Here is a 12706-nt window from a genome sequence, read left to right on the forward strand (position 1 = left end):
AGAATGCATTTCATCAAGGTGAAAATTGTTCACTTTTAAGCCAGATTACCAATTTGTGACTCATTGTAGTTTATTTCTTTGGGACATCCCTGAGCTGTTAGCAAATGTAAGCAAGATGCTCTCTCCATTTTATGAGTGTGAAAAATTAGAAAACACATTGTCCCTTGAAGACACTGTGACACTGGCAGCCCAGACTGTGAATTCCTCAAAGGCACAGTTTGTCTATATCCCTAGTATGTGGCTCCAGGGCTAAATTAAGGCAAATACTGATAACAATGCTAGCACTTGTGCCTAAAATATTGGGACCTGTAAATTCTTAGTACTTAGGGAAGTACCAACAGTCCCTAAGGGAGATATATTTGTGGGGGTAAAAACAAAAGCCATGTGAATCCAACCACAATCTGCCCGTTTTCAATACTTCTCAGTACAATGTTAAGGAAGAGTTAATTTTTGGGAAAGCAGGGCTTAGTCTTCATTGAAAAATGTTTTTTAGTGTCCCCATTACTCCAACTGTGATGTTAAGAGCATTCTGGAAACACTCTGAAGACAAATGGTCAGGAGAAATAAGTAGATTCCTACTGGGAGCAGCTAAGTTTCACATTAGGTTAATTGTGGCAGTTACACCAGAATAGCTTTTCTCAAGTTCATATCTTTCTGCTAGACCAATAACCCCTCTCCTCTCACCTTTACTTATTAAAATCAACAGTGGATGAGTTCCGTGGGCCAGGTATTCTTAACAGTTAATTCCACATGGGATACAACCATCTCCCCCTAGCTGCCTTCTGACATCAGGGAGGGGCAGCATGACTGGGCCAAGCCCAGCTTCCCAGTCATTAGTAGATAAGGGAGTTCCCTGCTTCACATGTGCCCTAGCCATTCTGAAGCCGGATTTCCCTTTTCCCAGTTCCCAGAGAGCTCAACTTGACAACAATGAAAACTTCCAGGAAATTCCCAGCAAGTTCAACTTCCTAATTCTACTTATTCAACACACTCCTTTAACCCCTCCCTTAACCACCAAGAGGAAAGAGCTTATTCTAACTGGAACCCAGCATCTGGTGGAATGCTTTCATCCCTTTGGTCAGCATAGTGGGATATCAGCTTTCAGATCCTCTCCTCTAAAGCCTGTTAAGAAAGTGAGGGCAGCACATAGAGGTCAAGTGTGATCCTGCCTATAAACCAAGGAACAGTGGCAGGGCCCCCTGCCGGTTGCCACTGGTAGTGGATTCACAAAGTTTTACTTGCAGGTGTTAATTTGCCAACCATCAGAAGGAATCTTTCTCTTAAGAGCTCACGCCTTGCTGGGTGTCAAAGCAATCACCTTCAGGAGCCAGTATGGAATTATAAACTATGTGTCCCATCTAAACTGGCATTCAGAAAAATAAACTAAACATCCAGACCTCAATCTAAGAATCACAAAATCAAGCCATGAATTTAACTATCTCAGTTTGACTGAACATCTAGTTCTCATTCTCCAGAAATCCCAGAGGAAGAAAAAAAAAAATCAAATTTTTACATATTAACGTAAGGAATTTTATCTATGGTGCAAATCAAGGGCCATCTGGCTTCCCAGAAGATTCAGGACCCTGTTAAGACCATCCATTTCACAGTTCTCACGGCAGGGCTTCTCAGACTTGGAAGAGCTATGGAGGCCTGCCATCATGGGTGCTGGGAGAGCTCCAGGCTCATTAGCTCCAGCTAAGCCCCCGGCATGCGTGTTGTGTGGGAGCTGCCAGCGGCGGTTTCCTGGGTCCGCCTCAGGTCCTCCTGCAGTCCCTGCAGCAGCTGGTTGAGGAGTGTGAGGTTGCTGTCTCGGCGAGGCAGCGGCAGCGGGGGCAGGCAGTTCCCTTTATACTCGATCACAGCCATCTTGGCCCGATCCTGCTCGCTCCGATTTGGGATCTGCAGCATTCTCGTGTAGCCCCCATTCTGACCTTGGAACCGCGGTGCCAGTACTTTAAACAGCTTTGGGATCAAGTCCTTCTCCTAGAGTGGTGAGAATTATTCAGGAGAGAGTAGGGTCAGGTATAATTGCACAGGTGCTTAATTTTCCATCACTCTCAAAGATAGAGCCCACACACATAACTCTCCCATGTTCCTCCTAATAATTAAGGCAGCTGCATATTCACATCATTTTCAACTTGACACACAAGTTCCTGAGTTCACAGCAAGAGTCCATCTGTCAGAACCCTAGCTGGACCCCCGCCTGGTCTCCCCCTCCTTCATACAATCCTCTTCTCCGGGACACTCACCGTGAGCCAGAAGTCAGCCATGCGCATGGCTCGTTCGTTGGTGTCTCCCAGTTTCCCATAGTCGATGAGCTGTGAGGAGATGGCAGTCAGTCCACGGTGTCACCCAGCCACCCGACCCGGCCTCGGCCTGACACGCCGCGGGCCGACAAGGCGCAGGGCCCCGGGTGACTCGCCCTCTGGAAGGCTGACGGGGAGGTCCGGCTTCTCGCCAAGTCGGGCAGCCCCGCGCGGACCAGCGCGCCTCCTCGTTCCTTACCTTCTCGGCGTAGCCCCGCATCTCGTCCACGCGCGCCCATGACGCCTCGATGCGCTCGTGTCGCACCAGCCCGGTGAGCAAGTTCCGCAGCAGGTGGATGCGGGACTCTGGTCCGAGGCCCAGGCGGCGGAAGACGCGGCCGTGCGAAATGGCGGTAGAGAGCGACAGCCGCATGTCCGCAGCCGGCCCGCCTCCCCCGCAGCAGCCGGAAGTGCGAGCTCGGGAGCGGGGCGGGCGCGCAGGCGCCGTGGCTCGGCGCGTGGTGGACGTGTGTGCGCGTGCGTACCGCGGCCTGCCCCGCTGGCAGCCTGAGGCAGGCGGGGAGCTGGGCGGCCTCTCTGGGAGCGCGTGCTGCGCAGCCAGCCGGGCACGAGGCGCCACCTGGCGGGCGAGCGGAGACCCCGCGGCGGCGTTCACGCAGCCTGCTAGCGGAGCGAGTCTGAGGGGAGCGGCCCCTGCGAGGCTCGCGCTGTGGCGGGCGGCCCGGAGGATGCCCTGCGTGCGTGTGGTAATACCCTGGTGTTCAGTAGTAATGGCGAAGGGAATTACCGGGATGCCCGGAAGAGAAACGCAGATAGTGAAGATTTTTCTGTTGTTGAGGTAATCAGCTCAGTGTTTTTTGTTTTTTAGTCATAGTCCTAAAAATCAAAATCACGGGTTAGTGTTTCAATTCTGTTAGCCTATTTCTTGAAAGAAGAGTTAAAAAAAACCCCATTTATATATTGAAGTAATGTACAATAACATTGTTTCTTTCAGTATCAACTTTATAATAGCATTTATTCACGTGTTTGAAAGGCAGAGCCATGGGGCAGTGGGGCTGGGGGCGGGGTGTTGAAGGGATCTGGATCTTGTGTCTGCTGACTGACTCCCCAAATTGCCGAACTTTCAGGTTCTGGCCAGGTTGGAGCCAGCACTGGGGTCTCCCATGTGGGGCTCACTGCTTGGGCCACCTTCCCCTGCCTTCCCAGATAACTTGGCAGGGAGCTGGAAAGGAAATGGTGCCCCCCAACTACTCTATTTATAGGTAAGTGAGGGGACTGAGACCTGGTGGTTTGGAGAGGAGAGAATGAAAGATCTGTTTGGGTCAGACTGATTCACCAGCCCACATGGGAGTTCTGAGATGGGCTTGTTAGCACAGAACATTGCTGACTGCCACACACCAGCCCACACAAAAGCTATGGCTGGGGGCCTGTCTGGCAGAGCTAGATCCCAGTACCTGAATGAGTGTCTGAACAGGGGATGAGTCACATTAGGCAAGGTCATGACACTAACCAACATGCAAGAGAACCAGGCCCAAGGGTAGATTCTATAATAGACAATTAAACCAAACCCTGTGGAAATACAAATCCCGCTGGTTAGCTTAAGAGTTGGGATGCTGATGTGCTGAACTAGGTGTGATCATGGAACCCACCAACCCTCACAGGTACTGGGGCTGAGAAAGGTCTGGGTAGGTCCAGGCTGCAGCATCCGCACATGCATCCTAAAACAGGGTGTGAGGCAGGCAGGGCCACAACATCCTCCAGCTCATACAAAGGCCAAGATGGAGGGGCAGGCTATGCTGGGCAAGGGTCTAGCACCTGCTGGCACATGTGAGATCTGGGTCTGGGAGTGGGCTGAGTGGGGGAACTTGGGAAACTTCCCTACAGCATTATAGCTCCTGCTGGTGAGTACATGGTCTAGAACTAGGGGTTGGGAAGCCTGTGCCAGGTAGCTCCATCCGTTGGTAAGTGTGTGGGTTAGTTCTGGAAGTGGACAGACTTGGCAAGGCTGAGCCAAATTTACCTCACTGCAAGTGCAGAAACCAGGCTGGAGCACAGGTCAGCTCAACTAGGCTGCCATACCTACCAGTTTGCATGAGCCAAGGATGGGAGCAGGCTGATCAGAGCTAAGTTCCATCACCCGCCAGCTAGTGGTGAGACTTGCGGTAGGCAGGGTCAAGCCAAGAAACAGCATCCAAAGGCAAAAGCCAAGACAGTTGAGGGACTATGCCAAGCTGGTTCAGAGCAATCACTGTCATGCATGAGATCTGTGGCTGGGTTCAGGCCTAGCTGGGGAGCTAAGGGGAAGCCCTGGCTGGATTGTGGTTCCCATTGGTAGGCACAGGGCTGGAATGGAAGCTCCATTCTGGTTTGGACATGGATGCCGCATACCTTGGCACAACTGTGGACTGGGGCTGATAGCCCCAAACTGGATTATACCCCAGCACCCACTGGTGCTCATGAGAACCAGGGTAGGTGAAAGGACAGGCTAGGCTAGGTCTCTGTCCTCGCTGAGCCATGTGTGAGCTGTGTGTGTGGACCAGGCTAGATTGGGCTGTAACACCCAACAGTAATAACCGTAATGGGTTGAAGGCTGGTCAGGAAAGGCCATTGTTCCTGCTAGGTCAGGAGGTGGACTGAGTAGGGCTGGCCCATACACTAACTGATGGGTGAGAGATCTGACACTGGGAGAGGTTCTGATGAAGAACTTGGGAAACTCCTCTTTCAGGACACAGTCCACACAGGTAAGCGCAAGAATCATAAAAGGGAGCTGCCCAGAGCAGGCCAGGAAAGGTTACCCACTGGCATACTTTTGGCTCAGGTCTGGGGTAAACCAGGCAGAGCCAGTTTACATCACCTGCTGATAAATCCAAGCACTAGAATGGAGTGTGGGTTTGGTCAGGTTTGGTTGCAACACATACCAGTACAATGAGGGCTTGAAATGGGTGCATACTGGGCTGGGCTAGGCTGTAGCCCCCACCAACCTCAACTGGACTAGGGGCAAGGGGACAGGCTGTTCCAGGCCAGGTAGAGCACCCACTGGCAAAAGCTGAGGAGAGGCAGGCCATGCCAGAACTAGCTGAGGCACCCAACCAGCATGTGCAAGACCCCAGGGTAAGCGGCCAAAGCTGATACAGCTATGTGGAGGGCTTCTCTGATGGATCACCACTCCCACTGGAGAGTGTGAGTTGGGATGGGGGTAGACCTGGCAGGGCTAAAACAATTATTGGCTTCACGTGAGCTGGACCAGGGAAAAGTGAGGCTGGGTTGACTGTTCATATTGGTTCAAGAATAGATCAGAGTGGGTGTGGGTGGGTTGGGTTCTGCTGCAACATCAGCTAGCAGATGCTGTCATGTGGGACTAATTCTAGTAAGCTAAACTGCAGAACCACCTGGAGAGTGCATGATCCGGGAGTGGGCCCAGTAGGGAAACAGTGGGCACTTCCCTCCTGGGTTGCCACTCCGTCTGGTGAGCATGAGAACCAGGACTGGGGCAGGCATGGCTAGACAGAGAGTGGCACCTGTCAGCATGTGTGTGGGCTGGATAGTGGGGTTGGTTGGGTTGAACTAGGCTTCAATGCCCATTGACATGTATGAGAACTGAATGAGATATAGGACAAACTGGACCAGTCTGCTGTACATACTGGCAAGCATGGGAACCAGGGAAGAGGGTAGGCCTGGTGAGGGTTATTGTGAGTCGCCCCAACTAGGTTGAAGCTTCCACTGGTTTCAGGGCCCAGTGTGTGGTGGGCAGAATTGGGATCGGCTCCAAACACCCATTGGTTTCTTTAGAAGATGGGGTTGTAGGTAGAACTGACCCAACAATTGCAACCACCAGCTTATACATAGGCTAATAGGGGCGATGGACTGTGCCGGACCCTGCACTGGCAAGCACAGCCATGAATCTGCTCTGAGATCACCTCAGATGAAGTTTCTTTGGAGATATAACCAACTGAACTGCCAAATTCAGAACCCCAACCATGAAGAGAATTGTAGTTTCCATGGTCTGACTGTGGAGTGCTTGTGTCAAAGCTGAGCCTCCTCATGGCTCAGACAGAGCAGTGGACAGCATATCCAGGTGCACATGAAGTATATGGTAGTACATTGGAGCCTGCAGGGGACACCTGGTACCATAACAGAGTATAGAACAAATTGATCAACAACCCAAGTGTTGGCAGTGAAAATCTGAGCAAGACGAGATGATAAGGTGGATGGACTATGTCAGCTAGTGGATTTTGAAAAGATTTCATCGTGCTTGGAATGGCGAGATTGGCAGCAATTCAGAACAGTTGAACTATCGAAACCACTTGAGCAGTGCCCTCGGAGCATGCCCCACATCGGGGACCCTGGGATGGTTGGGAGGGTGGGTGTGACTTCTCCCTTTGTCTCTCCCCTTCCCCAGATACAGGAAGGAAAAAAAGAGAATGTGGAAACAATGGTCTTACCCTTTTTTCTGTAGCCCTTGACCCTTATAGCCCTAATCAGCTATGTAAAGATCATCAAATAAAAAAAATACAATTAAAATGACTGGAGACCAGCTCCAGCTGACTCAAGATCTTGCAAAGCATTTGTGGATTGATGAGAAGACAAGAAAAGGAGACGTGGGCCACTGTAGTGTGAAGCTCATAATGGACAACTCAGAAAAGTTGCTCTCTTTATTTATAAGCAAATCATCACAAGCTTTTACACAACATCAAGTTTTTCATTTTTACATCACTATGAAAGAATGATTACAAAAACAATCCTAAAGACATTATTATTATTATTTTACTTCAGAGAAAATATTTTCAGCAAGCTATTACTCATTCAAACCTGCAGTCATCTGGCTGAAGCCAGGAACTCCATGGTTGGCAGCACATGCGGTTACATAGTGACAGGTGGTTTACTTATATCCAAAATCAATTTTCACTAAACCTAAACTAATATTACTTAAAATATCAAAAATACAGAATTAAAAAGAAAGCTCATAAATGAAAGGAATTTATAAAGGCATATATCATAGATTCTTTATTAAATCTTATAATCAGTCATACACTAATTACCATCACCTTCACCTAGTACTGATTCAATTGTTTTTTGTTCTTTTGTTAAAGGGCAGTGAAAAGGATCAGGGTTCACATTTGTCTCCCTTTAGAAGATGCCCCACATGCTTTCTGCTTTTGTGGTGAGAAGCCAAAATGTGTCATTTCATGTGTTGTAACAGTTTGAGGCTGCACAGTAAACAAACTCTTTGTACCTCCATGATTGCCATCTGTTCCAAGATATTATCAAGCCATTTCTTAAGGAAAACATTACTTATATTAAGGGTAAGCTCCAGGACAAAGGTGGGCACATAACAGATGTTTGGAGACAATGTGGGCTCAATTGTACTATTTTATGCTTTCAGTTCTGTGTAATTTCCTTAAGCTGCTAAAGATTTATTTATTTTATTTGAAAGACAGAGTTATAGAGAGGATAAACAAATAGAAAGAGAGATCTTCTATCCACTATTTCACTCCCCAAATGCTGCAGTGGCAAGAGCTGAGCTGATCTGAAACTAGGGGTCAGGAGATTTTTTTGGGTCTACCATATAGATGCATGGACCCAAAGATTCAAGCCATCCTCTGCTGCTTTCCCAGGTCAAGCAGTGAACTGAAATGGAAGTGGACCAACCAAGATGTTAACTGGCATCCGAATGGGATGCAGACCCTGAAAGCGTAGCCTGCTATACCACTATGCTAGCTTCATGAATAGGTGTTGAAGTGGATGATACTGATTTTATTCCGTGTTTGTGTATTTTACAGTTTCCTTTACATCAGAGGAAGTTGAAGCACAGAGAAATAAAATCCTTTCAAAGGAAATCTGTAATTCTTGAACAGATTGACTTTTTTTTGCAGCATGTATTTTGAAAATGGCAGGAGTGTACTTCTCACTATGAGGACAAATTTTGTGTTTCTTCAGGTAGATAGATGCTGGGACTCTTGTGACCATAAGAATATTACTGTTGTTTCAAGTCATCAAGCACTTGCTGCTTTGTGATTCTGGCCCATGCATCAGGGATTTGACCTTTACCTGCAAATTTCAACGCATATTTCTCTTCTAGATTTGATCTGAAGTGAGAGACAAACCACTTCCAATAGGGCTGGGTGGATGAATCTGGAGTGATGCTCCACGTGGCATAATCCCCTCCTGCCTGTCGGTAGTTCTTGTATGGGAAACTCTGGTCATCATGTAAAATAAATGAGCAGTCACTGGCCACCATGGTACTACAACAATCAATGGAAAAGTTGTCTGTTTTTATCCAGTGCCAGCCGTTGACTGCCTGAGGACGGTGGAAGGGAACACTGTGGTCTCCATCATGTTCAGGAATTGTGTTTGTGCAGATGGCTCTGCAGAACGGACACTGTTTCCAGCAGCCACACAGGTGTTCATAGAGTATTTTTTCAACCACAAGAACCATTTCACCTACAGGCTGACGCAAACAATTTTGTTCAACTATCTTCATTGCAGGACCCAAATCTGCACTCATGGCTTGCTTGAGAAACTGCATGTCTAAAATCTCCTGGTGTTCAATGCTTATCAAGTCACTTCGTGGAAAGATGAGGTTGCTCCCCAGGTGATCACAGAACAAATCCAGCCACTCAGAGGCAGTGCTGCTTTTGTCTTTAGCTTCTGCTGTGGATTTATGAATAGCAGAGAGCAGGACATTCTTGATATAATCTAAACTTTGCTTTAAACTATCCTGTATATTTTCAGCTCCTGATCCTGAACAGTATTTTCTAACTCGCGTTTCAATGTAACTTTTGAAAAATGATTTTGGATCATGAATATATTGCCAGTACTTTTCAAAGTTCTCTTCCTCTGCCAGAGAGATGAGAATGTGTTTCTCCAAGTTAGCTCTGTTTCCATTGAATTCAGGGCAAACTTCTCATGTCCCCAGCAATTTTAGGGACTGTTTTTTCCCTTATGGTGGTGGACACAGCTGGGGAGAGCTTGTTCCATAGAAAATCAACAAATGTTTTGATAGAAGTTGCTCCTTGGCAGGAGATTTTAAAACTCAGGAAGAAATCATCTTTCTTAGACTCCAAATAATTAACAGGGTCATTTGCTCTCTTGAATGAGGCATGCATTTCTTTAAAATGCTGTGAGGCTTTTCTAAATAAATGCAAAGATATGTCAATCTTATATTTGTTTGTAAATGAGTATCTTTCTTTTTTGGGTTCAGATTTCACTTCCTCTTCTATTATTCTCAGGATTTTATGGAAATCACTGGAATCGTAATCACGCTGTTGCAAACGAATGTGGTTAATAGTTTCCTCAAATCTTGCAAAGATGTGGTTAGTAGCAACATTAATGGATTCTTCGTCACGGACCTCTATGTGCTTTGAGAAGACGTAAAATGTCTTACTCATTGTGATATGTCTGGGGTAATCAATTTGAAACTTCTCTCTGGAACTTTTCTTCAGTGCCTCCACCACATAGTTATTATCACTTTTGAAATAATCCAAAAGGGTTCTTTCATAATCCAGCTCAATGTCAGGCTCTTTGACTTGAGGGATATTTGAGGACACATCACAGACCCATTTTGTCCAAAGTTGACTAAATTTCTCCTGTAGTTCTTCCACACTTAACTCTTTATTCTTTATAGATAAAGCCAACTTCCTGCTCTTTTCCAGTAATTCTCTTTCATATTCTGTTTTTTTCTTATCCAGACTTTCTTGACTTTTTTTAAAACTAATAAGTTCATTGATTTTTCTTGTGCATTCTGCAATAAGTGTCTCTTTAAGCATGAGGAGTTTATGCTCAAAATTTGCTTTCCATTGAATCAATATTTCACTATCTTTATCTTCTTTTAAAAATTTTTCAAATTCTTGCTTGACAGCTTCATATTTTTCTGTAACTGGGGCCTCAATTGTACTTATGCTAAGTCTCTGCATTTTCCCATTCTTAATCTGGTTGGTCAGCTGGAGCTGCAGTTCCAGCACATGACTCCTCAGTTCCCAGGTCCACTGGTTGTACATGGTTTCCAGTTTGCTCATGGCCACCACCTCTTGGGTGTTCTTGAAACTGAAAATAAAGTTCTCACTCACCAGAGCTTTCCACAAATCTTGAACACGGGATTTTACATCTGATATCTTCATGATGCTTCCCTTGGATTCCTGTTTGGCACTCATAAGAATTTTTCTTTTCAGTTCCTGCACGTTGAGGCTGTAGCGAGGATTGGGAGGGGCCATTGGAGGATTGCCATCCCAGAGGTGAGCAAAGTAGTAGACTTGAGTGTTGACATCAAACTTAATGACATCACTGAAGCAGGTGATGTCTGAGCACTGTTCTTGTTCTGCTGCTAATTTTGCCATTTCGTCTAGTCTCTGCTCTAGTCTCCTACGTGTTTCCATCAATTGGTCTTCAGCAGTAACTTCCCCCACATTCTGATGGACAAAGATGCAACTTGGTGAGATTTTCACCTGTTTCATCCTCAGAAAGGCTTGGACAACTATCTGTAGGATATCCTGCATCTCTGATGGGTTCTCCCCAAAAATATTGATGAGAGTCAAGTTCCCAAGTCCAATGACAAAGGTTGCCAACTCATTGTCTCTATTCTGGGATTTATTGCTGAGTTCTGGGGCTCGGAGACCTTCAGTATCCACAACCAGCACAAAGTCAAAGCCAAGTTCCCCTGTGAATGTCTCCTCCACCTTCAGGAGCTGCATGTAGGCCCCCCGGGTACACCTGCCTGCACTGACCATGAACTGCAGCCCAAAGAGTGTATTCAGCAGAGTGGACTTGCCTGAGCTCTGCAGGCCAAGGATAGAGAGAACAAACAGCTTTTTGTCTCCAAGTTTCTCAGCAAGCTTGTCAAAAATAGCTGCGACCCACTTTAGAGGCACATATGAGGCATCCCCATCCATCAGTTCAATGGGAACACCAGCTATCATCAGATCTGCAGCAATTTCAGGAAGGGAAAGAAAGAGAAGCTCTTTTTTGGAGGATGATTCTTCCAAGGCTTCATAGATCTGGCCAGCTTCTCTGAGAAGGTGTTCAACTCCAAGAGTACACTTATCAATCTCTGAGGAAATGGCTTCTATCTGACTTTGCCAGTCTTTCAGAGAACTGCTCTCTGGCATATTTTTCTTCTCCTCTTGTACCTTTGACCACAATGATCTTTGCTTCTCACGCAATTGTTCTAAGTGTTGTGTAGTCAGATTATCCAAAAACACACTCAGCCACTGTAAAAAGTAGAGCTTGGTGTGAGTTTCTGAATTTCCTTGAAGAATTTCAAGAACAGATCTCATTAAATCATTGAGAGGAAAGGCTCTGCTCAACTGTTGTTGCCGTATCTCTTGTTTCTCTGTCTCAATGTCACTCTTGTGTTGCTCAATGCTCCGATTCCCCTTTTCTGTCAGATGGTAGAGCTCTTTGTCCTTTCTACACCACAGGTGCCACAGTTGTCCCTGTAAGGGCAGTAAATGTTCCTTCACGTGAGATAACTCTGTTTCTGACAGGAGGGCCATTAGAGTCTGTGCCTTTTCTTTGGCTTCTTTGCAGTCTCTCTGGTCTTCATCGATAAGGAATCCTTGCTGGCGAGCAATCAGGGAACAGTCTTCCAGGCTGAGGGAAATGTCAGAGGACTCTAACAAATGCCTGATTGCAGTTGTGATCTTCTCCGTTAATTCTGCCTCATTTCTGTTCCTGATGCCAATTCCAACTCTCTTACCAGACTTTTTGTCCATGATTTCTTCTTTGTCATCAAGCAAGAAGATCAAAGGTTTTGGTGACTGGTAGAGGTCACGAACAAGCTTCCTATTTTCTTCATTGTTATCAGAAACTGACATGAGGACCACAATGAGAGAAGAGATTTCCTGCAGGAAGGTGAGCTGCTGCTTATGCTCCTTTGCATCTCCATGAAGATTGGTGAAGGTCACACAGTTGTCAAATCTGTCCCCATCATCACCCCCAGGACAGAACCAGCTGACTTCCACCACACCCTCCATCAAGAGACAGTCTTTTGTGCTTCCTCTGCAGTGGCGGTGAAAAAACATATTGTTTTTACTTTTACCAAGAAGACAGTTCATGATCTGAGATTTGGAAGCAGAGAAGCCATCCCCAACTCTGATGAAGGACACAATGGGGGTAGAGACACAACACATCTGCTGATTCCTGTAACTGTTCTTCTTCCCATTTGGTGATTTCCTGCCTTGCTGCCAACTTTTCCAACTTCTCCTGATTTTTCTGAGAGACCAGAGGGAGAATTCAATCTGAGAATTGCAAGGATTAGGCACTACAAGGGGGAGGGCAAATTGGCAAATGGCAAGTTTGGCCAAAATATATTGCCTGGTAAAATCATCTACACAATGAAAAATTGCCATCTGAATATCCATTGGGTGAATGTGGGGCTTGGTGGGGAGAGATTGTTTTGAGTATGAATGTTTAGTGGAACTGGAGCTAGCTTCAAAAAAGTCGTC

The 12706-nt window shown here is 46.5% G+C and overlaps 2 protein-coding genes across 2 annotated transcripts; both read right to left on the reverse strand.

Moving 5' to 3' along the window:
• Nucleotides 1–1435: 1435 nt before the first annotated feature.
• LOC121166517 (39S ribosomal protein L17, mitochondrial) lies at nucleotides 1436–2682 on the reverse strand. The gene is made up of 3 exons (XM_040995678.1): nucleotides 2506–2682; nucleotides 2250–2318; nucleotides 1436–1983 (listed from the first exon to the last, which is right to left on the reverse strand). The coding sequence occupies exons 1-3, from the start codon at nucleotides 2677–2679 to the stop codon at nucleotides 1696–1698; spliced, it is 531 nt and encodes a 176-aa protein (XP_040851612.1). The 5' UTR covers nucleotides 2680–2682; the 3' UTR covers nucleotides 1436–1695.
• Nucleotides 2683–7860: 5178 nt separating this feature from the next.
• On the reverse strand, nucleotides 7861–12700 carry LOC121166519 (interferon-induced very large GTPase 1-like; the record flags this gene model as incomplete). Its single annotated transcript, XM_040995679.1, is given in 2 exon segments — nucleotides 7861–9166; nucleotides 9168–12700. Coding segments are annotated over 2 exon segments (4458 nt in total), but the record flags the coding sequence as incomplete, so codon positions are not given.
• Between the last annotated feature and the right edge of the window lie 6 nt (nucleotides 12701–12706).

Source organism: Ochotona curzoniae, unplaced genomic scaffold, assembly GCF_017591425.1.
Source record: "Ochotona curzoniae isolate NIBS_2020 unplaced genomic scaffold, NIBS_Ocur_1.0 patch159, whole genome shotgun sequence".
Classification (NCBI taxonomy): Eukaryota; Metazoa; Chordata; class Mammalia; order Lagomorpha; family Ochotonidae; genus Ochotona; species Ochotona curzoniae.

What these genes read in the sequence shown, in the direction of transcription:
- LOC121166517 (XM_040995678.1), bottom strand. Translation starts at nt 2,679, where the DNA reads ATGCGGCTGTCGCTCTCTACCGCCATTTCGCACGGCCGCGTCTTCCGC. An exon ending in TGCGGGGCTACGCCGAGAAG is followed by an intron (nt 2,319 to 2,505) that starts GTAAGGAACGAG and finishes ATCTCCTCACAG; the next exon opens with CTCATCGACTATGGGAAACT. An exon ending in TGGCTGACTTCTGGCTCACG is followed by an intron (nt 1,984 to 2,249) that starts GTGAGTGTCCCG and finishes TCACCACTCTAG; the next exon opens with GAGAAGGACTTGATCCCAAA.